The sequence below is a fragment of the Elephas maximus genome, chromosome 2 (assembly GCF_024166365.1).
Source record: "Elephas maximus indicus isolate mEleMax1 chromosome 2, mEleMax1 primary haplotype, whole genome shotgun sequence".
In the NCBI taxonomy this organism is placed as follows: domain Eukaryota; kingdom Metazoa; phylum Chordata; class Mammalia; order Proboscidea; family Elephantidae; genus Elephas; species Elephas maximus.
The window spans coordinates 148,767,997-148,790,188 of record NC_064820.1 but is presented as its reverse complement, the minus strand read 5'-3'; the positions used below and the strand labels follow the sequence as shown (position 1 = coordinate 148,790,188).

The 22,192-nt window shown below is 47.9% G+C and overlaps 1 protein-coding gene across 1 annotated transcript in view; it reads right to left on the bottom strand.

The window, feature by feature from the left end:
• Nucleotides 1-213: 213 nt before the first annotated feature.
• The window catches only part of TGFBI (transforming growth factor beta induced), a 38,776-nt gene continuing 16,797 nt past the window's right edge, over nucleotides 214-22,192 (bottom strand). The window contains exons 4-17 of the mRNA XM_049873700.1: nucleotides 21,007-21,167; nucleotides 20,458-20,622; nucleotides 20,039-20,185; nucleotides 17,787-17,928; nucleotides 14,444-14,656; nucleotides 13,479-13,616; nucleotides 12,728-12,873; nucleotides 11,631-11,767; nucleotides 10,670-10,800; nucleotides 7,993-8,117; nucleotides 6,688-6,790; nucleotides 2,422-2,501; nucleotides 1,336-1,360; nucleotides 214-864 (exon numbers count right to left, since the gene is read on the bottom strand). Coding sequence (XP_049729657.1) covers nucleotides 824-864; nucleotides 1,336-1,360; nucleotides 2,422-2,501; nucleotides 6,688-6,790; nucleotides 7,993-8,117; nucleotides 10,670-10,800; nucleotides 11,631-11,767; nucleotides 12,728-12,873; nucleotides 13,479-13,616; nucleotides 14,444-14,656; nucleotides 17,787-17,928; nucleotides 20,039-20,185; nucleotides 20,458-20,622; nucleotides 21,007-21,167 — 1,754 coding nt within the window. The 3' untranslated portion in view covers nucleotides 214-823. The remainder of the gene's footprint in view (nucleotides 865-1,335; nucleotides 1,361-2,421; nucleotides 2,502-6,687; nucleotides 6,791-7,992; nucleotides 8,118-10,669; nucleotides 10,801-11,630; nucleotides 11,768-12,727; nucleotides 12,874-13,478; nucleotides 13,617-14,443; nucleotides 14,657-17,786; nucleotides 17,929-20,038; nucleotides 20,186-20,457; nucleotides 20,623-21,006; nucleotides 21,168-22,192) is intronic.

The following is a 22,192-nucleotide window of genomic DNA, read 5'->3' as shown; positions in this document are numbered from 1 at the left end:
CAAAGATAGATTCAAGCCCCCATGAGCCGTCTAAGGGTCTGAGGGCCAGCTGCTGGAATCTCCCCCAAACCATTGCTCAAACTCCTTCTCGAGCTGACCCTGGGTGGAATCGATGTGTGAAGGGCCAACATAGCCGCAAGCTTCTACGTAAGGCACAGAAACACATCCTCCCAACTACACAGGCCAGAACACAATCATCGTCCACACAGGGCACATATTTCTTTGGTTTTATTATTACAAACACATCATGGCTCTGCCATACTTCTCTTTGGGAAATACTGCGCCTCTCCATGCTCTGCACACCCTCTCTTTTCTACCTGGACAAGGCCACATAGGAGTGTCCAAGCTAGATGGACACACCAGACTCACTTGACAGAACAATTCAACTCACTGCTTATGAAGATGCCATTTCTCCAACTGAAGGGCTTTACAAAAACTGTGCCACAACTTTCCCATAATGCTTGATTGCTTAATTCATGTTTTGTGAGTTCCACAAAACTGTGGCTCCCTTTTCCTGAGCACTTGGCAAGGGCGGGAAACCTGCCATGTGGGACAGGTCCTTTATGGAAGTGAATGTCAGGCAGTGACATCCAGGTCTCTGCACGCAGTGGGTTAACAGCCATGTTTAGGGAGAAAAAAATAAAAAGTACCTCTCTTTCCCTCCTCCCACCCCACCCCGTACCCAAGGCTCAGGTCTCCTAATGATGCGGCCCATATACATCGAAGTGTGATCTTTGGCTTAAAAAAACATCCAGTCTCTTTAGCAAACTGAGAGAAATTGGCTGGGAGCTGCTGAAGTGCATTCTTCTTGTGGTCCTTCACGCTAATGCTTCATCCTCTCTAACAACCGCTGATAGACGGGGGCTGAAAGAGAGGTGTTAGAAAGGTGAAAAAGATGCAGGCTTCCTCATGCCTGCCTAGAACTGTCAGAGTCTGGAAGATGGGGCCAAAGAATTCCTTCTGCCATGTGATCCTGCACATAGTAGGTGCTTTCTTGGCTTGTGAAACTTCATACCTCACTCAGTGTCTGATGTTCTGAGCTGGGATTTTTCTACATCCACCAGTGTGGAACTACCTCTGCACCGTGGGCTCTGCCAAGTCCCTGTGCCATATTCCCAGGCTCCCAGAGCCAATAACTCCCTGTTATTATCTTCACCTTATGGAGAAGGAAGAAGGAAATTGGGTGTAGTGTCTGAACGCAATTCATCCAGCTGGTATGACCCTAAAGGCCGGGCTTGTTATATTACACCAGGATGTTCTTATCTACGTGCAGCAGATGGCAAGCTCGGGCCTGCTTGGAGGTCAAATGCGGACTTCAAACCAGGCCAGACTTACCTAGTCGGACAGACCTCTGGGAAGCCTGAAAGAAAACACAAGTTATCAGGTTTTCAAGTGAAGATTACACCTGCATCTGCTTATGACAGTGGCTTTGCCCCACTGCCACCCCTACTCATAAAAAAATGCCGAGGGTGAGAAAGAGGAAGGGGGAAGTGAAACTGGTGGGTCTGGGAAGCTCCTTAGTCAGCCTTGGCAGCCCTAAGTGACATGGCAGTCCCTACCAAGCTGAGTTGAAGATGGACATTTCTGGGCGACCCCAAAGCCAGGCTTTTCCATAGAGACCACAGCCTAGAGTTTGCAGAGTCGGGACTGCACAGGAGGGTGGCTCTCAGTAGTAGCAGCTCAAGGCCAAAACCCTTTCTTGAAGGTCACTAAGGTGACCCCTCTGTCCAAAACCTGAAGTGCCATGTTGGAGCTCCAGGTGTCTGGGTTAAAGACTGCCCCCTGCAGCCTCTTCTCTGGAAATGTGAACTTTCTATAAGATACCTTGCATTCCCAAAGAGCTTCTCCTGGACCCAGGCACAGAGCACTCATGTACAAGTGGGACTCTTAGGCTCTGGGCAAACTGGGGGTCAGGATAAGAAGTACAGAAAGAGTCAGAGGCTCTGGGAAGGAGGTGGGGCTGAGGCAAGGAAGGCAGGCTCCATTCATAGACAGGGTTAGCCTCAGCCTTACTGCACAGAGTCCACACCCCTGCCCAGGGGAGCTCCAGCATCACCCATGATGGGCAATGTCACAAATCACAGAATGGTGACTCAGAAGCCCAGGCAGGCCAGGTGTCCTCCTTAGACAGATGGAATCCAGAGTTACAGGCGTTCTCACCAGCAGTTGCTTCCCTATTCTGAGGCCTCTATCTGAAGGCCTGGGCTTTGACCCACAAAAGAAGCAGGAGCTTCCTGGGTTCTTCTCTCTGAACTCCACACAGGCAATGGCTGAGGATACCCCAGTGTGAGTAGGCAGAAGGTTTGAGAGAGCCCTGGGAGAGCAGTCAAGGAAGACAGGGGCCTAGAGAGCCTCCTCTATGGGCCTAAGCAGAGGACACAAAGCTGCTCAGACCAGGGGCAAACCTAGCAGGCGTCTTACCTTGGAAAATGCTGCTGCCTGTTTGAAAATTTCAAGTGCAGAATCTGCAAGCTCATCCCCTCGTTCCTGAGGTTTGTTGGCTGCAGAGGAAGAGAAAGGTGGCTTTTGTAAGAGAGAGAAACTATTAGCACATCATTCATAACATCCATGCCCGAGTGGCACTATTGGGCTTCCAGGCACACATTTTCAAATGAATTTTCCTTTTGTAACTTTTCATATCGCCACTCTTCTGTCAGTTTATAGTACTGTGGTAGCTTGCGTGTTGCTGTGATGCTCGAAGCTATGCTACCAGTATTTCAAATGGTGGACAAGTTTCAGTGGAGCCTCTAGACTAAGACAGACTGGGAGGACCTGGCAATCTACTTCTAAAAAAAAAATCTGGCCAACCAAAACCTTATGGATAGCAGCGGAACAATGTCTGATATAGTGCTAGAAGATGAGCCCCTCAGGCTGGAAGGCGCTCAAAACACGGCTGAAGAGCTGCCTCCTCAAAGTAGAGTCGACCTTAAAGATGTGGATAGAGTAAAGTTTTTGGGACCTTCATTTGCTGATGTGGCACGACTCAAAATGAGGAGAAACAGCTGCTAACACTCATTAATAATCGGAATGTGGAATGTGCAAAGTATGAATGCAGGAAAATTGGAAGTTGTCAAAAATGAAATGGAACGCATAAGGATCAATATCCTAGGTATTAGTGAGCTGAAATGGACTGGTATTGGCCATTCTGAATTGGACAATCATATGGTCTACTATGCCAGGAATGACAAACTGAAGAGGAATGGTGTGCATTTATCCTTAAAAAGAACATTTCAAGATCTATCTTGAAGTACAACGCTGTCAGTAATAGGATAATACCCACATGCCTAAAAGGAAGAACAGTTAATAATATTATTCAAATTTATGCATCAACCACTAAGGCCAAAGATGAAAAATTTGAAGACTTTAACCAACTTCTGCAGTCTGAAATTGATCAAACATGCAATCAAGATGCATTGATAATTACTAGTGACTGGAATGTGAAAGATAGAAAAAAAGAAGAAGGATCAGTAGTTGGAAAATACGGCCTTGGTAATAGAAACGACACAGGAGACTGCACGATGGAATTTTGCAAGACCAATGACTTATGCATTGCAATGCCTTTTTTTTCAACAACATAAGTGGTGACTGTACATGTGGACCTTGCCAGATGGGATATGCAGGAATAAAATCAACTATATCTGTGGAAAGAGATGTGGAGGAGCTCAATATCATCAGTCAGAACAAGGCCAGGGCCGACTGTGGAGCAGACCATCAATTGCTCTTATGCAAGTTCAAGTTAAAGCTGAAGAAAACTGAAATAAGTCCTTGAAAGCCAAAAGAGACCATCTAAAGAATAGATCTGATGCACTGGACACCAATGTCTGAAGATCAGACACGTTGTGGGATGACATCAAGGACATCATACATGAAGAAAGAAAAAGGGCATTAAAAAGATAGGAAAGAAAATAAAGACTAAAATAGATGTCAGGAGAGACTCTGAAACTTGCTCTCGAACATCAAGTAGCTAAAGCGAATGGAAGAAATGATGAAGTAAAAGAGCTGAACAGAAGATTTCAAACGGTGGCTCTAGAAGACAAAGTATTATAAAGAAATGTGAAAACGCCTGGAGTTAGAAAACCAAAAGGGAAGAACACACTCTGCATTTCTCAAGCTGATAGAACTGAAGAAAAGATTCAAGCCTCAACTTACAATATTAAAGCATTCTATCAGCAAAATATTGAAATGATGCAGGAAGCATCAAAAGAAGAAGGAAGGAATACACAGAGTCAGTGTACCAAAAAGAACTGGTTGACGTTCAACCTTTCAGGAAGTAGCATAAGATCAGGAACCAATGGTATTGAAGGAAGAAGTCCAAGCTGAACTGAAGCCACTGGCAAAAACAAGCCTCCAGTAATTGACAGAATACCAGTTGAGATGTTTCAACAAACTGACGCAATGCTGGAAGCACTTACACTCTTCTATGCCAAGAAATTTCAAAGACAGATAGCTAGCCAACCAACTAGAAGAGATCCATTATTTGTGCTCATTGCAAAGAAAGGTGATCCAATAGAATGTAGAAATTATCGAACAATATCATTAATATCACACACAAGTAAAATTATGCTGAAGATAATTAAAAAACCGTTGCAGTAGTACATCAACAGGGGACTGCCAGAAATTCAAGCTGGGTTCAGAAGAGGACGTGGAATGAAGGATATCATTGCTCATGTATGGTGGATCTTGGCTGAAAGCAGAGAATACCGGAAAGATGTTCACCTGTGTTTTATTGACTATGCAAAGGCAGTTGACTGTGTGGATCATATACAAATTACAGATAGCTTTGTGAAAAACGGGAATTCCAGAACACTTAATTGTGCTATGTGAAATGTGTACATAGACCAAGGAACACATTCAAACAGGACACCGGAATACTGCATGGTTAAAATTAGGAAAGGTGTGTGTCAGGGTTGTATCTTTTCATCACACGTGTTCAATCTGTATGCTGAGCAAATAATCCGAGAAGGTGGACTGTATGAAGAAGAATGCAGCATCAGGATTGCAGGAAGACTCATTAACATCCTGTGATATGCAGATGACACAACCTTGCTTGCTGAAAATGAAGACTTCGAAGCACTTATTGATGAAGATCAAAGACTACAGCCTTCAGTATGAATTATACCTCAACATAAAGAAAACAAAAATTCTCACAACTGGACCAATAAGCAAAACACCATGATAAATGGAGAAAATATTGAAATTGTCAGGGGCTTCCTTTTACTTGGATCTGCAATCAACAGCCACGGAAGCAGCAGTCAAGAAATCAAATGATGTGTTGCATCAGGCAAATCAGCTGCAAAAGACCTCTTTAAAGTGTTGAAAAACAAAGATGTCACTTTGAGGACTAAGGTGCACCTGACCCAAACCGTGGTATTTTCAATCACCTCATATGTATGCAAAAAGCTGGACAATTAATAAGGGAAATCCAAGAAGAATTGATGCCTTTGAGTTATGCTGTTTTTGAAGAATATTCAATATATCCATGGGCTGCCAGAAGAACGAACAAATCTGTCTTGGAAGAAGTACAGCCAGATTGCTCCTTAGAAGCAAAGATGGAAAGACTTCAGCTCACATACTTCGGACAGGTTATCAGGAAGGGCCAGTCCCTGGAGAAGGAAAACCTGCTTGGTAAATTAGAGGGTCAGTGAAAAAGAGGAAGACCCTCAACAAGATGGATCGACACAGTGGCTGCAACAATGGGCTCAAAAAGCAACGGCTGTGAGGATGGCGCAGGACCAGGTAGTGTTTTGTTTTGTTGTACACAGGGTCGCTGTGAGTTGGAACTGACTCTATGGCACCTAACAACGGCAACAACTTTTCAGAACTCATGGTGGAATTTGGCTCATGGGCAGAGAGATGAAAAAAAGGTGAATGCATAAGTGAGGCTAGAAGCTGGACTGAAGTTCAGTAAAGTGAGTGCTGGTGGCACGATGGTTACTGCTACCTGAAAGGTTGGCGATTCAAGCCCATTAACCTCTCTGTGGGAGAAAGGATCTGGCTGTCTGCTCCTCCAAAGTTTGTTGTTGTTGTCATTGTGTGCCATAGGGTTGATTCTGACTCCTACCGACTCTGTAGGACAAAGTATAACTGCCCCATAGGGTTTCCTAAGCTATAATCTTTATGGGAGCAGATCGCCAGGTCCTTTCTCCTACGGAGTAGCTGGTGAGTTGGAACTGCCGAACTTTTGGTTAGCAGTCAAGCACTTAACCATTGCACCACAAGGGCTCCCTCTGTAAAGATTATAGCCTAGGAACCCCTACGTGGCAGCTCTACTCTGTCCTATAATGTTGCTATGAGTTAGAATTGACTTGACAGCACACAACACCACAAAGCAAAGAGAGCAAAAACACAAGGTGAGATTCTCTATGAGCAATGCTTGGAGCCACACTAACAGCATCCTATGTGTACAAACAACTGGGCTGTGTCTCAGCAGGACAAAGACACCCAGGCTATTCAGTTCAGAGAAACGTGTCCCTCAAGTTCCTTAGTATAATTTGTTCAAAACCAATAGTTCCCAACCCTCACTTTTCAATCAGCCACAGGGATGCTGGTGTAAGTACAATCTGAATATCAAAATGACATGCTATTCGTATCTCTGTGTTTGGAACAGTTTTCCCCTGGGCACCAGCTGCCACCTGCAGAGAAGGACTGACTGGGAAAGCAATGCTTTGGGACCAGGTCATAACCTACCTGGAGGCTGCAGAACACTGGTGACGGCATAGACCACACCATTTGTGGCCATGATGTCAGTTTCAGCAACAGGTTCTTTATTGACACACACCGTATTGTTTTTCTAAGGGAAAAAGAGACAACGATTGCTGAATGCACAGCTTATTTATTTTATTTATTTAGCAAATGTTTACCAAGCACTTATATACGCCAGGCTTTGTGCACTGTGTCCGGTATGCTCTGGTGAATGAAATAGTCCTTACCCTCAAGAGACCTTCAGACTGGTGGGTTCATTCTAACCCTTTGTGTGGATTCAGTACACTGCAACTTACAAAATGTTCTTATATGTTCCCCCTTAGTAACTTAACCCTTAGAATATGCATGGTTAGGAGGGTGAATATTATTGCCCCATTTAACAGAAGAGGAAACTAAGGCTCAAGAGAGGCAACGTGCCTTCTAATTAGGTGGGACAGTCGGGAACAGTAGCCAAGCCTCCAGCTCTGTGTGAAGTGCTCTTTCCACTTCACCTTAAGCCTCAATGAAGATTTCCCTACCCGAGGAAAATCTATCTCGGATCCATGTAATGGACTCAAGGGGGGAATGGAGACCGAAGCCTGCAACAGACAGGACTGTAACACCCAACCCCAGATGCTAGGAGATTCTCAGGTGACTTGCAGAAATTAAACAAGTCATTCACATCCCTACTTCCCTACAGATCTTCCCATGCTACAGAAACTGATGAGTGAAGGGATGGCTGAAGGTCAGGGGAGAGCAAGAGGGAACAGAAGCCAAGCCAGCCATACACAGGAAGAATGGTCCCTGCAAAAGACGGTCAGCGGTACAGAGCCAGGGGGCGCTCACAGGCCAAACAGCAGAAATGACAAAAGCCTCTTGGGATGGTCTGGTTGGTAAGGATAGGGGGCTGATCGTGCACGGCAAATAATTGCCTATTATCTCCCTAAGGGGAGGAGGATTTTAAGGCTTCTCCCAGTGGCCAAATCAGATGCTTTATGCCCCTGAAAATCTGAAGTTCTTACTCATGCCTAACCACAATCTTACCTGGTTTCCTGTAAGGCCCTTTTTCTCTGTGGCATTGAAAACCCTATGGAGCACAGTTCTACCGTGACACACACACAGGGCAGTCATGAGTTGGAGTTGACTCAACAGTCACTGGTTTGGTTTTAGTTTGGTGGATAAAATGTAGTCAGAGATTCAGGATGCACCTTAAAGACTGTGTATGTGTCTAATGCCATCTTGGGGGCGAGCTGTGCCATGACACCCTGGTGGTAAGGCACACTCAGCCTTTTGATTTGCAGGCACACTCACCGAGCTGACTTCTAGCTTGTCACCTTGGAGAGACTTCAGCCGCACCAGGGCCCCAATACCTCCGCTAACCCGGATTTCATCGCCAATGTGGTATTTCAGGATGTTGGCAAGTTCCTTGGCATTTCCTGCAGGTTTTTGGGAAAAGGAAAGCGGAGTCAATCCCAAGGATGGTAACTGGTGTGGTCAAGGAGGGCTCAATGAAGATGCAAGCGGTCACCCCTAAGATGAAGAACTTCCTGCCCAAGTAATACGCAGTCTCTGAGCACCCACTGTGTGCTCAGCCTGTGACCCACCACCTGCATCATGGTTGGCAGGCGCAAGGCACACGTCTGTGGCCATGACGCTGCCCCTTCAGTCAGCGGCTGCTCTCTGTGATGCTGGGCTCCTTGGCAGCTGAGAAGGAGTTAATCCATATTCCTCTATGAGCATGACTCATGTTTCCATGAGCTAAATATTTGCTTGGAAAGCCAGGGACCTTTCCAGCACCAGCATCTGGGACATTTCATCATCAGTGTGGCTCCCGACGGTTATAACACAGCAGTGAAATATTTATACATTCTACCCTCAAATGCATATTCTGTTTGAAACGGTTGTTTCCTGAAGGGACAACTTAAAAGACTCAACAGCTGCAATCCTGAGGAGTCATGGAGCCGATGAGGTCAGGGCTGACTGGGGTATTCCCTCCACATCACGTCTTCGCATTCCTTCCAGCCCACGTCTGTTTCCCCACCAACTGGGGAAAGCATCCTATTGCTCATAAAGGTGCACAGGCACTTCTCAAATTAAGTGTGGGAGGCAATTTTTAAAGCTGCCAGCTGCCCTCTTAACTCCATTAAGGCTGCCTCTAATACTCACATTACCAGCCAAATGGCTGCATTGCCCCAGGGTTTACAGATGACTATTTCCAGCATCTTGAAAATGAGAACACAGTAAGTTTCAGAGCATTTGGGAGAGTTCACTTGATTGTTGATACACCCACGTTAGTGCCATGGATGGGGTCACCAGGTACCAAGTGATTCACAGACATTCACATTCTGGAACCCGTAAGAGTTCTCTTTAAAAATAAAAACTTCCAGAAGATACTGAGCCAAGCCAGCCCCTCAGGGCAAGGGACCTCCTTCTCTAGAGATCACTAACAACTGGACCCATCTCCATCCACGGGAAATGTTGGGGGTTTAATCCTGCCTACAGCCTGCCTCAGGGAATGTCTGGGACATCCTCCCCAGTCCCCTCCTCTGCTCCTACACACCAACCAAACCAGTTGCCATCAAACTGATCCTGACTAATAGTGAACCATGTGTGTCAGAGTAGAGCTGTGCTCCATAGGATTTTCAGTGGATGATTTTTTGGAAGTACATCTCCAGGCTTTTCTTCTGAGGCACCTCTGGGTGGACTCAAACTGGCGACCTTTTGGTTAACAGTTGAGCATGTTAACTGTTTGTATTATCTAGGGAGTCTGCTCCCACACAACTGAAAATGAAATGAAGCTGGGCAGGCTCAGCCCACCTGGGGAAATTCCGAGGGGAAGTTTATATTCAGAATAAACTTCTCCCCACTTGTCAAGAACGTGCATCAGCACCACAGACACCGGCGCTCATTTAGCAAAGAAGATTAAACGAGACACAAATTCAGCTCTGAGCTGCCTGCAACCTGAGCTTTCTGTTCTGCTCTCACCAGAGTGGGAAGTGAGGCATAGGTGAGGAGATTCCGCCAAGATCCTTCCTTCTCCCTGGGCTCACCTTCCTGTGGCAGTGGAAGTGGCTCTTGCAGGCATCCGTCAGAGCTGAACACCCCACCTCCCTGTCAGCACAGCTGTCACTGACTGTACCCGGCACTGTGTGCACCATCCCGTTCCATCCTCACGACACAGTGACAAAGGTATTCTTAGCATCCTTAGCTTTTGAATAGGGAAACTGAGGCTCAAAGAGGTTAAGCAGCTTGCCAGAGGTCATTCAGCTGGTAAATTTATGAGCCTGGATTTGAACCTATCTTCAGGTACTCTGGTAGCCCAAGCTCTTAGCTATATTGCCTCCCAAACATCCTCAACTAAATCTCTCAGGGCCACATTTAACTTCTAGGTAAAGCTTTCATCCTGAGGGGCATTTCATGCAGGTAAATGGCTTCACTGCCACTGCTGTCCTAGGTCCTCAGTAAACACAGACCCTGGTGACTGGGTCGGTTGTTAACCACCTTCAATCCCTTTTCTATTCTTCTCTGCCCTGTTTAGTACCCTAGGAGACTGACTTCTATGAACTGTGTCATCCAGGCTTCCTTGCCCTCCTGTAATCAGGGAACAGTAGGCCCAACAGGCAACTGGGGGTTGGGGGGTGGGAGGAGAGAGAAGCTGGGGCACTCAGTGGTCCCCTTTGCCATGGTTCTGGCAATAGCTGTATATGACTGGCTGCTGTCCTGTGGCCCCTTGTCCAAGGCTCAAATTCTCCCTGGCTCCTGTCCTCAATGCCTCCTGGGTATGGGGTGGTACAGGCTTCCCACGGTTGCTAGTTCTTGGGTCTTATTACCCTTTTTCGTTCCCTTAATCCTGTCCACACCTGTCCAAATAGTCTTGTCATTACATTCCTTTCAGTTAAACCCTTTGTAGTGTGCTGTTTCCTCCTGCGACTCTGGCAGGTAAAGCTATTTCATATAAGTTGAAAAACGTACTTAGGTTGGTCCTTACCCAAGAGTTTGTTCAGTTCTTCTGGTGGCATGGCTTGGAAGGCTTCATTTGTGGGGGCAAAGACTGTATAGGCCCCTTCCCGATTGAGGGTCTCAGTCAGCCCTGCAGACTGGATGGCAGCAACCAGCATGCTGTGGACACATACCAGAAATATCACCTGCCTGTGGCGGGGCACTGTCGTCAAACACCTCATCACTGGCATACTTGGAGCCCAGACTGCTGGAATTCACATACCTTAGTGGTTTTTACACCCTCCCCATGCACGCAGGGCAACATTGCTGTCTAAGTCTTTTCTCCAACCCAAGATAAATGCTGAGTGCAGTTAAACAGCCAGAAGTTAGGAGGAAAAAGGACAGAGGTCAGAGGCATGGCTGATCCAGAGACTAGGTGAGCCACTGGGTCCTGGGGGATGGGATTCTGGGAAGGGCAGGGTGTGGTGGTCTTCCAGGTCCTGTATGGGGCAGGCAGCTGAACTCAGTAACAGAAAAACACATTCAATGTGATGGCACCCAGTGGTGAATAAGACAGTCAGAAATGGAGAGAGCAGGGCAAGAAAACACAGTGACACAGAAAGCCTTAGAACGAGTGGCAAGAGACCCTCAGTTACAATAAGCAGATACTCCACAGACAGTGAGCAACTCATCCCACACTCAAAACCACGTGCACTGAATTCAACTAGAACCTCAAAGTGAGCAAGGGATGTTTTTTGTGCCTCAGAAATTAAAACGTAGTCTCTCCTCCTGCTTCCCGTGGATGGGAGTACCATCCTCCCAGGAGTAACACTTCTTCCCAACCTAAGCCTTCAAATTGACCCTCATCCTTTCCACACCAAAGCCTGGATGGTCACACCAGGGCACTGTGAATTCCTGAGGAAGGGGGAGCTTGACAAATAATTGAGCCCAGTCTCTGGCTCCTGTGGGGCCACTTGGAAGAAGCTGCACCCTGGGATGGGGCCAGTTACCTAAAGCGATTGTCCCCCTTCAGGATGTCCATGACGGTCCCCATCGGGGGGGTCAGCACCCGGTCCATGGTGAACAGGGTCCCGTACCGCCCCCTCTTGTCGTGGGCAGCAATGCAGCTGTTCTCGATGCACAGGCTCTGCACAGAACAGGGGCAGAGAAAGGCTGGTCATCTTCCCAGGCTGGGGCCTGCTGAGCTGTTCGGGGCACGTGCTAATGCCATCATCCACAAAGATCAGGAAGAGATATTGGGGTGGGTCATTAAGTCTAGGGTAAAGTGATGTGTTTTCTCTAGGAAACAAAAGAATAAAAAGAAGGAAATAATGGCCACAGGGGCCCCGTGATGAGGATATCATGTTGCACGTGAGGTCCATCAACAATCATAAAATAAATGGATTGAGACCAATGATTTGTTTAATAGATGGCAACCGTCCATAGCCAAATGGCACTGACTGGTCCCAATCAAGAGCTATGTTGTGTTATATTTTCTGTTTGATATTCTAGGGTAACCGCTGGGTTCGAAGGGAGAGAAAAGACAGTAAAGAGAACCTTGTGGACTGAGGAAGGCTGTGTCAGCCTTCATTTCAAGGGGTTCTCGTCACATAAGCTAAATAGGACTCCAAACCTCTACCCCTCCTTCCATTTGTCAAGGTGGACTGCTGCTTAAACATCCTGGTGAGACAGGCATGTAGTTCGGACATTCTAATCCTTCGGCAGGATCCCACTTTGGTATAAGATATACTTTCAAGAAATTATTTCCTTCTTTATTAGAAACCAGTTCTCTCGCAAGCTCATGCTGACTGAGAACAATTTTTACAGTAACACAGCCTCCATTTCTCAGTGATGACTGAAAGAAAACCAGCTGCTATTGAGTCGATTCCAACTCATGGCAACTCCATGCGTGCAGAGTAGAACTGTGCTCCACAGAACTTTCATTGTTGTGACTTTCAAAAGCAGATTACCAGGCCTTTCTTCCGAGGAGCCTCTGGGTGGATTCGAACAGCAAACCTTCTAGTTAGTAGCATGCATTTAGCTCACTGTGCCACCCAGGGACTCCTCTGACTGAAAGGAGGAGCATGAGTTAGGAACCAGAACTTACATTACGATAAACAAAAACTCTCAGTTTTTTGCCACCCAGAGTGTCCAGGGTCTGTCCATGGTACAGATACTTGGAGGCCAGTTGGTTTTTAATCACGTGGTTCAGAAGCAAATCCTTTGTAGTGGCATCGATGGGAGGGGTGCCATCTGCAAGAGGAGGCATGTTTAGACCCAGAGGGGAATAATCCTGAAATGAAGAGAATGATCTGAGAGACAAGTTTAGTCAAGAGTGTCCTGGCTTGAGGTCAGATATGGAGATTGAGAAACCAAGTGAGGCTGCCAGTATTTCTTAACATCTGGCATCTTTCTGTGAAAAAAAGAAAAAGGAAAGGTCCAGATAAGCAAGGGTGTTTGGAGTTTTGCCCTAAGAAGGAAGAGAAGGCCCGGATACAACTTGAGCACTTCATCTGCCTCCCCGTGGCCACAGCTCAGTGGTGCCCTCACTCTGACCCCCTTACTATCACATTGGCAGTGGATCCTGCACAGAGGGGGCAGGGCCGCCCTGCTCTCCTGACAGATGCGGACCCTTGCATTCTGAGGAATGGATTCCCGGAGGCTTTCTCTGCTCTGCCAAGTGAAACCACAGAGCCTCGGAGGTTTTTGGTGAAGTCACATCTGCTTTCAGTTGAGCTGGGGTGGAAGTGCTAACGTTCCATGGGGTGCTGTAAATTGGGGAGGGTGTGGTGGAGGTGGCAGTGGGTGAGGCGACTGTCCTCAAGGACAAACCAACAGCAGTGCTTCCCCCATGTTACCTTTGAACACGGAATTCAGGGGGGCCAGGAGAGTCAACCGCTCATTTCCGGAGAGGCGAGTGTTGAGACCAGCTTGTCTAAAAAGGTCAACGGCTGTGGAAACATCAGACTCCGCAGCCAATTCAAATAGCGTCTTGGCTACAAGGAAGGAGAAAGTGGGTTCAAAAGTTAAAAGTGCTGTTTTCATTTATTATTCATGTACCTAAATGCATGACACTCGTCGGCAGGAATGCTGCTGGCGCCCAGTGGGTTTGTGTCATCAGGGGAACAGTCACCTAGAAAATTTAACTGTTCAAGGAAGTGGTATACAATTCATTTGGGCAGAGGAGAGGGAAGGGAGAGATCAGGTGCTCTCCCGAGCCCTGCGGGCAGCTTGGCCAGGGCACTCCTAATGCTGGAGGGAAAGGCAGCATTCTCCGTATTATGGCTTCTGAAGGGTAGATAATGCCAGTGACCCCCATAGAATGAAGGTTGGTCTTTTTTCTTTCTTTCTTTTTTTCTATTCATAGGCAGTAAACCTGCCTAAAATTCCAGAATGGGGCCTATATGCTGAATTAAACACATTTAGTTCATTCAGTCATTTCTCCCTTGGGCAGCGACCCCGGGATGGCTTGGGCACCATTGAGAAAGCAAATTCTCTCAGTTCAGCAAATGGCCCTGTGCCCAAGCAGAACAGGCAGATCTTCAGAGAGGACTCTGTGGTCACATCACTCTTTCCCAGACATGCTCAGTGGCTCCCCACTGCCTCCAAGGTAATGCCTGGACTCCCATGCCTGAGCTGAAGCTTCTTTACAACCTGGCTGCAACCCACTGGGTGCCCAGGCCTTCTCTTCTAAGAGCCTGTGAACTGGGTCTAGGCAGGGATGTGATCTCAAATATTCCTGAATTCCCTCCCATCCTGCCACCACTGACGGCAGAGGGGATGGAGGTCTGGGAGGGGCAAGGCCCCCCAAAGCCTAACTTACCTGAGTCTGGGATGAGCAGCTCATCAATGTAGTGGATCACACCATTGGTGGCCAGGGTGTCTTTGTTGGAGATGATGGCCTTCCCATTGATGGTGAGCATGTCTCCGCTGCAGCCTACCTCCAATGTTGTGCCCTCTAGGGTCTCCATGGACATCCCAGCCACAATGGCTTCGGCACACATGGCCGACTTCAGGATGTGGTTTTTCAACAGGTCTGGGGGCCAAACAGGACACAAGTCAGTGCCTCCTGTAAGCTGACTTCGGGGGCTAACTTGCAGCCAGCCCACACTGGGAAGGCTCTCTCCAGTGCTGACTATCGGCCTGGCCCAGATCTTCCTTCTGCCTGCTGCCCTTGTACACTAGCTTGGGCTCTGTGGTCAGACTGCCTAAGTTTGAATTGAAGCTCAGCCACTTACTGCCCAGAAGACCTTAGGTAAGTTATTTAATGTTTTTAAGTCTCAACTTCCTTCTCAGTCAAGTGGAGATAATAATAGCATTCATCTTCTAGGGCTGTTGTAAGGATGAAATGAAATCCTGAATGTGAAACCCTGAGCACCCTGACAGCTGAGTAAATGCTCAACCAGTGTTAGCAATTAGCTTATTTAGCATCTGAACTTCAAGGTGGATTATCTTATTAGTACTTGAACTTCAGGGACTAGGGAAAAACTCAAATGAGCCTGCCATGGGACTTTTACGTACTGGCCTTTATAAAAATGTAAAATGTGGTAGGAAAAGATCAAAACTGTAGCAAATGGCAGTTCTAAATTATTTGAACATTATTTATCCAGGCTTTCACTCATTTTACCCAAGGGTTTCCAGGATCTGTCTTAGGGGTTGCGAACCGCAATCGGTAAGACATGATCTCCGCCATCCCATACTATAATGATTTATTGTTCAAGTGCTACTTCACGGGGATGGTAAGGGCTGGGGTCCCCGAGAAGGGCTCCTAATCCAGTCATGGCTTTCACTGGCACCCATTACTTCAGAAAGGAGCCCCGGTGGTGCAGTGGTTAAGCGCTTGGCTGCTAACTGAAAGGTAGGGAGTTTGAACCCACCAGCTGCTCCACAGGAGAAAGATGTAGCAGTCTGCTTCCATAAAGATTATGGCCTTGGAAACCTTATGGGGCAGTTCTACTCTGTTCTGTAGGATAGCTATGAGTCAGAATCAACTTGACAGCAAAGGGTTTCATCACCTCAGAGAGCCCAAAACATGCTGGACTTAGGAAACTGCAGGGACCAATCAAGGAGGATGTGCCCCCACCCCCAAGCTGCAAGGACCAATCAAAGAGCATATGCCTCTCATCCTCCCCAAGCAGAGCAGGTTCCCAGACTGTTGCTCCCCAAGCTCACCAAGGCCCTTTGCCTTCAGTTCTCACTAAAGAGGTGAGTTTCAATTCTTCCCAAGTGTGGGAACCAAAACTGTGCAGTCATAGGCAGGAGGAAGCTCTGCAGCCTTGCAGAGTCACTGGGTTCCAGCAAAAGTCTCAATGGCCTTGAAAGCCAGTGATTACCAGATTCAGCCAGAGGCTGCCATGGGAATCTAGGCCTGAGGGATTTAGATTCCCCGGGAAGAAAACTGAAGCCATGGTGGGGTGGGGGCGACGTGGCAGGCCACTCAGAGGGTGACCAGGGCCAGGGCTGGGTACTGGTTGTCAAATGGAGCACACCAGCCCAGGGCTGCTGTCTTGCCTGTCTGCCAATCTGCAAGTAAGGACAAGGAGACTTCCCCAGATGGAATCAGGGCCCTCTTCCTTCAAGTCTAGCAGCTATAGCACCAGATAGTGGCCCTTGCTTTGAGCAAACTGGTTACTGAGTAGGAAAAGGGAGAGATTAGAGGTCCTTCTTTCCACTTTAAAAAGGAGTTCTGATATCCACAAGGAGCCCTGGTGGTGCAGTGGTTAAGAGCTATGGCTAAGAACCAAAAGATCAAATCCACCAGCCACTCCTTGGAAACCCTATGGGGCAGTTCTACTCTGTCCTATAGGGTTGTTATGAGTTGTAATTGACACTACAGCAACGGGTTTGGTTTGGTTTTTGAATTATCCACAAAGATAAAAATTGCTTTGTACAAAACATGTTTTTGGGGGAACATAGCTCTAAGTGGAAAGCAAAATATGCTGAGTCATACTTAAGTTTCATTTACAGGAAACCTCTGGGACCCCTCACACTGTGTGTGCCCCAACCCTTGCCACCGTGTCCATGGTGTTTCGAGTACCTGTCACTGCGCTCACTAAACTCAGATTCCAATGACCTGTTTTGAGCCTGTCGTCCCCACTAGACTTTAACTCCCTTGAAGGCGATGGCTGCGCTGTATTAATTTGTGCGGCCTCAGTACTCAGCACACAACAGGCACATGGAGGCACCCAGTAATCATTTGCTAAACACACAGCAGATCTCCATCTGTGCTTTCAGAAACGTGCCCCTTCCCATCCCTGCGTGACTGGGAAGAGAACATTTAAAATTTATGTAGTGTCTGAAATGCATTAGGCACTTTATATAGGATATTACGAAGGTGGATTTAAATAGATTCAAAAGAAATGAAGTCATCCCTGGATTATCTTCAGGAGGTGCAGGGGGATCTGGGACCTACTCCACTTCCCAGGGGGCTCAGAGATCACAGACAGCAGCTTAGTGCTCATTCCCCCTCTAGGAGTGGCAAAGCCATGGCCTGGAGCTGGAGGGGGGCAGGTTGGAGGAGGGGACAGAGCCTGGCCCCCCTGGGCTTCCCCTCCTAATGTGCCTCACATGTTCAGCCCTTCCCTCTCCTCCAGCAATAACCAGTGCTCTGCCTAACTTAGCAGCCCATTGAGGAGGTGAGAATGTAGCCAACACTGGAGAGTCAAGAGTGGACTGTTAGTAGTTTTTAACTCTAATTTTGCATTATCCGTGAGGCCCTCAAGCGGACATAGGAAGAGTTAAACGGCTGCGGATGATTCCATTTCAAAGATGCCAGGACATGCCACCCTGCCCCACGCCTCCAAGCTGCTGCCCCACCTGACAGTCTTGCTCTGGCTTTGCTTCTATGAGCCTTTAGCTTTTCCTGTGTCTGGCCAAGGCCTGCTTTGGACCTCCAGCTCTGCCTCCCTCCTCAGCTCAGCTGTGTCCCTAGACAAAGGCTACTGGATTCTGTACTCACCCCTCAGACCCAGGGTAGGCTCTGCTTTGGCCTTGCAGAGACATGGCCCAGCTGGGAGCAATGGGATGGGATGGTCCCCAAGTCGCCTCTGTGGTGGACATTCTGAGTCACCTCATGTCAGGTGGTGTATTTACTTTGAACTAGAGCAGGCCTTGGGCCCTGTCTGGCTGTTCCAAGGAGGTGGCAGCAGGAGGTGAGGGGTGCTCACCTTTTAGGGCCTCTGGGTCACCAAGGATCCGGTTCAAGGTCTCAGCAGGGATCTTCTCGAAGGCCTCATTGGTTGGGGCCAAGAGTGTGAACTGGCCGTCACTTTCAAGTAGGGTGTTGAGCCCTGACGCAGCCACAGCAGCCTGTGGGGTGGGAAGAAAACAGAGGGTTCCCTGAAGGCTCTAGAATTCTCTGCAGACAAAAGCTACACACACACACATACACACACAGCCTCACCAGGCTTCCTTCAGAGGACTTAAGGTGTTTGGAAAGACAAGCAGAACCAATGCTCATTTCATACCACAGCCTTGCATGGCTGAGCTCTGGCCACAATGACCTCATGTCTCCAGGCCTTTGCCCTTGCTGTTCCTTCTGTCCTTCCCCCTTGCTTTGCTACTTATTTTTAGGTCCTGACTGAGATGTTATTTCTCTGGAAAGTCAACTTGATCATGCATACTTTCACAGCTTGCTGCCCCTCTCACTATTGTGAGAAGTTATTGGTAATAATTATCTATGTGAGCCCCTGAGCTTAAGGATTACATCTGCACAATTCATTCTCTACATGGCACCCAGATGATCTTTTAAAAGCATAAATGGCTTCCTACTGTTCTCAGGATGAAGACAAACCCCTTGGTCTGTAAGGCCCTGCAGGTCTGGCCCCTGCCAGTTGCTCTGACCTCACCTCCTCACATGGGCCACACTGGCCTCCTTGCTGTTTCTGCCTCTAAGCCTTTACCTTTGTTCTCCCTTCCACCCATGTGCTCCTGCCCCAGAATTTTGTATGACTGGCCTATTCTCATCCTTCAGGCCTCAGCTCAAATGCCATCTCTTCCAGAAAGCCCTGACCACTCAGTCCCAATTGGCCTCCCCTACTCTCCTTGCTCAGCACTTACCCGCTCTATAATGCTCATCACAATCTGTGGCTTATGTGTCCATTCTCTGTCTCTCCAGATAGACTACAAACCCCTTGAGGGCAAATATTTGTCTGTCTTATTCACCTCTATGCCCCTGGTACATAGAATGCCAAAAACCAAAACCAAACCCAGTGTCATCGAGTCAATTCCAACTCATAGCGACCCTATAGGACAGGGTAGAACTGCCCCACATAGTTTCCAAGGAGCACCTGGCAGATTCGAACTGCCGACCCTCTGGTTAGCAGTACATAGAATAACACCTGGGAAATAGTGTGTTTGATATGTGTTGGAAGAAGAAAAGATGGGAGTTAGGGAAGGTCAAAAGGGAAGAAGGAAGGAAGGAATATTGATTAAACCTAAACACTGAGAGGCAGTGTCTCAGTGGGGCTCACCTGCTGTTAGTTAAAACAGGTGCTGCCAACTTTGCAGGAACATCATTTTCTTGCAGTCCCCTGACCTCTGAGTGACCCAAGAGAAATGCAGGGGAGAGGGGGAGGGAGAGCTTAGAGAGCCAAGGTCCTCAGGTCCCTCTAGAGCCAGCTAAGAGTCATCCTCTACCTTCTGAGGCCATATCAATGCCAGCCGGCCCGTGGGCATTTGTCTGTGTTGGAGATCTCCAGGTGAGGAACCACCCCACAGTATCCTTTGTGGTCAGGAAGTTCTTTTTGAATCAGGGCAAAAATCCTGATGGGGCAGCCTGTGTTTACTTCCTCCTGAGCAGCTGTTGCCAAGGGGAACACCTGCTTACCACTCCAGTTGTAAGAAACATGCCTGCTAGGCAGGGGGAGGGAACCATATTTTTGTAGCCACAGAGCAGTCAGAAGCCAGGCCGGAAATCGATCCCCAGGCTCTCATGCCCACAATGTGGGCTACTCTGCTGGTCTGGGCTCCAAGGACACATGCCTATGGCTGGTGGGGATGTGTGGTCCTGAGGCATCATGCAGCCTCACAGGCAATTTATTCTTGGAGAAAGGGCCCTCTCATCTCTGGAACAACAGTGTAGACCCAAGCAGCCCAGGGCTCGGAGGACTCTGCAGTAAGGGGCCTATCCCACTGCAGCCACAAACCACTGAGCTCTCCAAGGAGCCAAGGAAAGAAGACTTTACAAAGGAGAAGCCAGGCAGAAGGAATTGCACAGGTAATGATGATGACCCTTCCTTGTAGTCAAGCTGAGTGTCTGGTTAGTAGATTCTCCACTTTTATGAGCATTTAGGGAAACTTCCTTCACAACTCCCCACAAGAGACATCCTTGGCTCCTCCCACACATGTGGCCCCCTTAGGGCCCTCTTGAGAGACTTCGTGTCTCCAGCTTGGGCCTCTTCCCAGCACAGTGCCTCACCCTAAGCGTCTCAAAGGTGTCCTCAATCTCGATGACCTGCTGGATGTTGTTGGTGACAGTGGAGATGACCTTATCAATGAGGTGCACCACACCATTGGTGGCGTGGTGGTCAGCTTTCAGCAGCCGAGCACAGTTGACGGTTACGATCTGCCCAGAGAAGAAGCAAGGATAAGACATCAACATATCAGAGGCACAGCCTTGAAGCATCCAGAAGGGAAAACGGTATTAACAGTGTTTTGAACACAGTAGCAGAACATGGGTCTCAGAGCTGTGAAACTGGAGGGCCAAGGAGAAGCATGTGCAAAGAAGCAGATGGTATCTACTGCAGGAAAAACCTCCCAAACGCACCCCACCTATGGGACCAGGAGTAGGCTCATTGGGGACCAAGGACAATGCTGTATAACTGGAGATTCCCGTACCCCATTGGGATAGTGATGGATTTGGATGTCTGAATTCTGGTACATGGAAGTGAGGGACATGCCGTGTTTCAGCTCATCGGTCAGGACCCGTCTGTCTACCATGTGGTAGCGAAGGGCGTTGAGCAGCTCGATGTTGACATTGCTTACCAGGGAGTCCAGCACTTCCTAGAAGGAAGGACAGCATGACAGTAAGGTAGCTACAGACCCCACATTCAAGCTCTGTGGCAAGAGATGAGTCCTTGCTACCCTGGGAAACATGCTTAAGCCAGAGTGAACCCAGGCCTCCATTCTGCCAAGGATCCTTCCTCAGTGAACACCAAGGTCTATCTGTCCAATTGAACCAATGAGGCATTGGAAGCAGCCTGATGAGGTATATTTTAGCCGAAGTTCACGGCTTTATCTTATTAGAGGTTAAGAAAAATGTTTCTGGAAATAGGCAATCAGTAGATCACTTACAGAATCCCCATTCTTCATGCTCAATAGCCCACCCCTCTACAAAGTAGGGCTCTCCCCAATAAGGGTCCCTTGGGCAGAAGAAGGTCATCTCACAGCTGACAAGGAAGCCCAGGCCTCATTGCTGGGGGCGAAGATAGTGAAGCTGCCGGGTCCTTCCATCTCAGGCCTCAGCTTCTCTGTGCGGTCGGTGTACAGCTGAGTGGTAGTTGACCCAACAACTCCCAGGGTCTCGTAAAGGTTTGAGAGCGGGAGGGCTGCAAGGGCAGAGGACAGAAAGAAAGATGGGTCTCTGGGGTCCCACCCTAACCAGATCACATACGTCCTTCTCTTCTGGACAGAAGGGTATATCTTCAGATAAAGAGGGGTGGGAAATGTGTAGGAAGCCCCTACCTATTGCTGGGCAGCTTCACACTTGTTACATGCATCATAAAACAGTAAGTCAAATGCCTTCCTACCTGAACTCAAATAATTGGTAATTTTTAATCATTTGGACCGCAGCAGAGCAAAGCTTTGGTTCACAGATATTTAGATAGTACAGGCACGAATGTCCACCAGAAATAGTTACCCTAATTGTAAATTAGTCTCACAGACTTATCTAGTTGTTGAAACTGGTCCCTAATGGTCCCTACTAGAAGGAAAAAACTTCACAACTCTTCAAAGTACTTTGTGTATTTGCAAATAATAAAACATTATTTCCTAAAAGTAGCCTGAAGTTTAGAAGAACCTTCTCCTGGGACAGTGAGGTTAATGTTATTTTAAAAGGTGGGAAATGGAGATGCAAAGGTTAAGCTCCTCTTGGAAGGCCATTCTCCTTTTCCTGTTCCATTCCTCCTATCTGTCCTTCCACTTAAGGAACACCAGGGCCCCAACCCATGTCAACCAGCCCCTCCTAGTGACCCTGGCACCAGCCATATTGCCCCCTCTCTCTCTTTTTAAAGTATTAGTCTTACCTTCTCAACTGCGAATGGCTAATATTTCAAAGTTAAAAAAAACTCTTTTGCACAATTGCTGGTGGTGTGCGGGACTAATGAAAGGCTCTGATAAAATCACGGGTGCCAGGCTGTCCTTGGCCTGACCATGGGCATGTGGGGTGCCCTTTGCTGGCTCTGGTCAGCCTACCTGGCCTGCTGCTGTCCTCCCATGGGACGCCCATGGGCCAAATTTAGACAGAGTGAGGATGGGTGGCTTGATGTTTTCACCCCAGCCAGAGATCAAGCCTATGTCATCTACACTCTAGAAGGGCTGTCAGAAACTGGTGAGCCATCAGGTCACCCCTGCT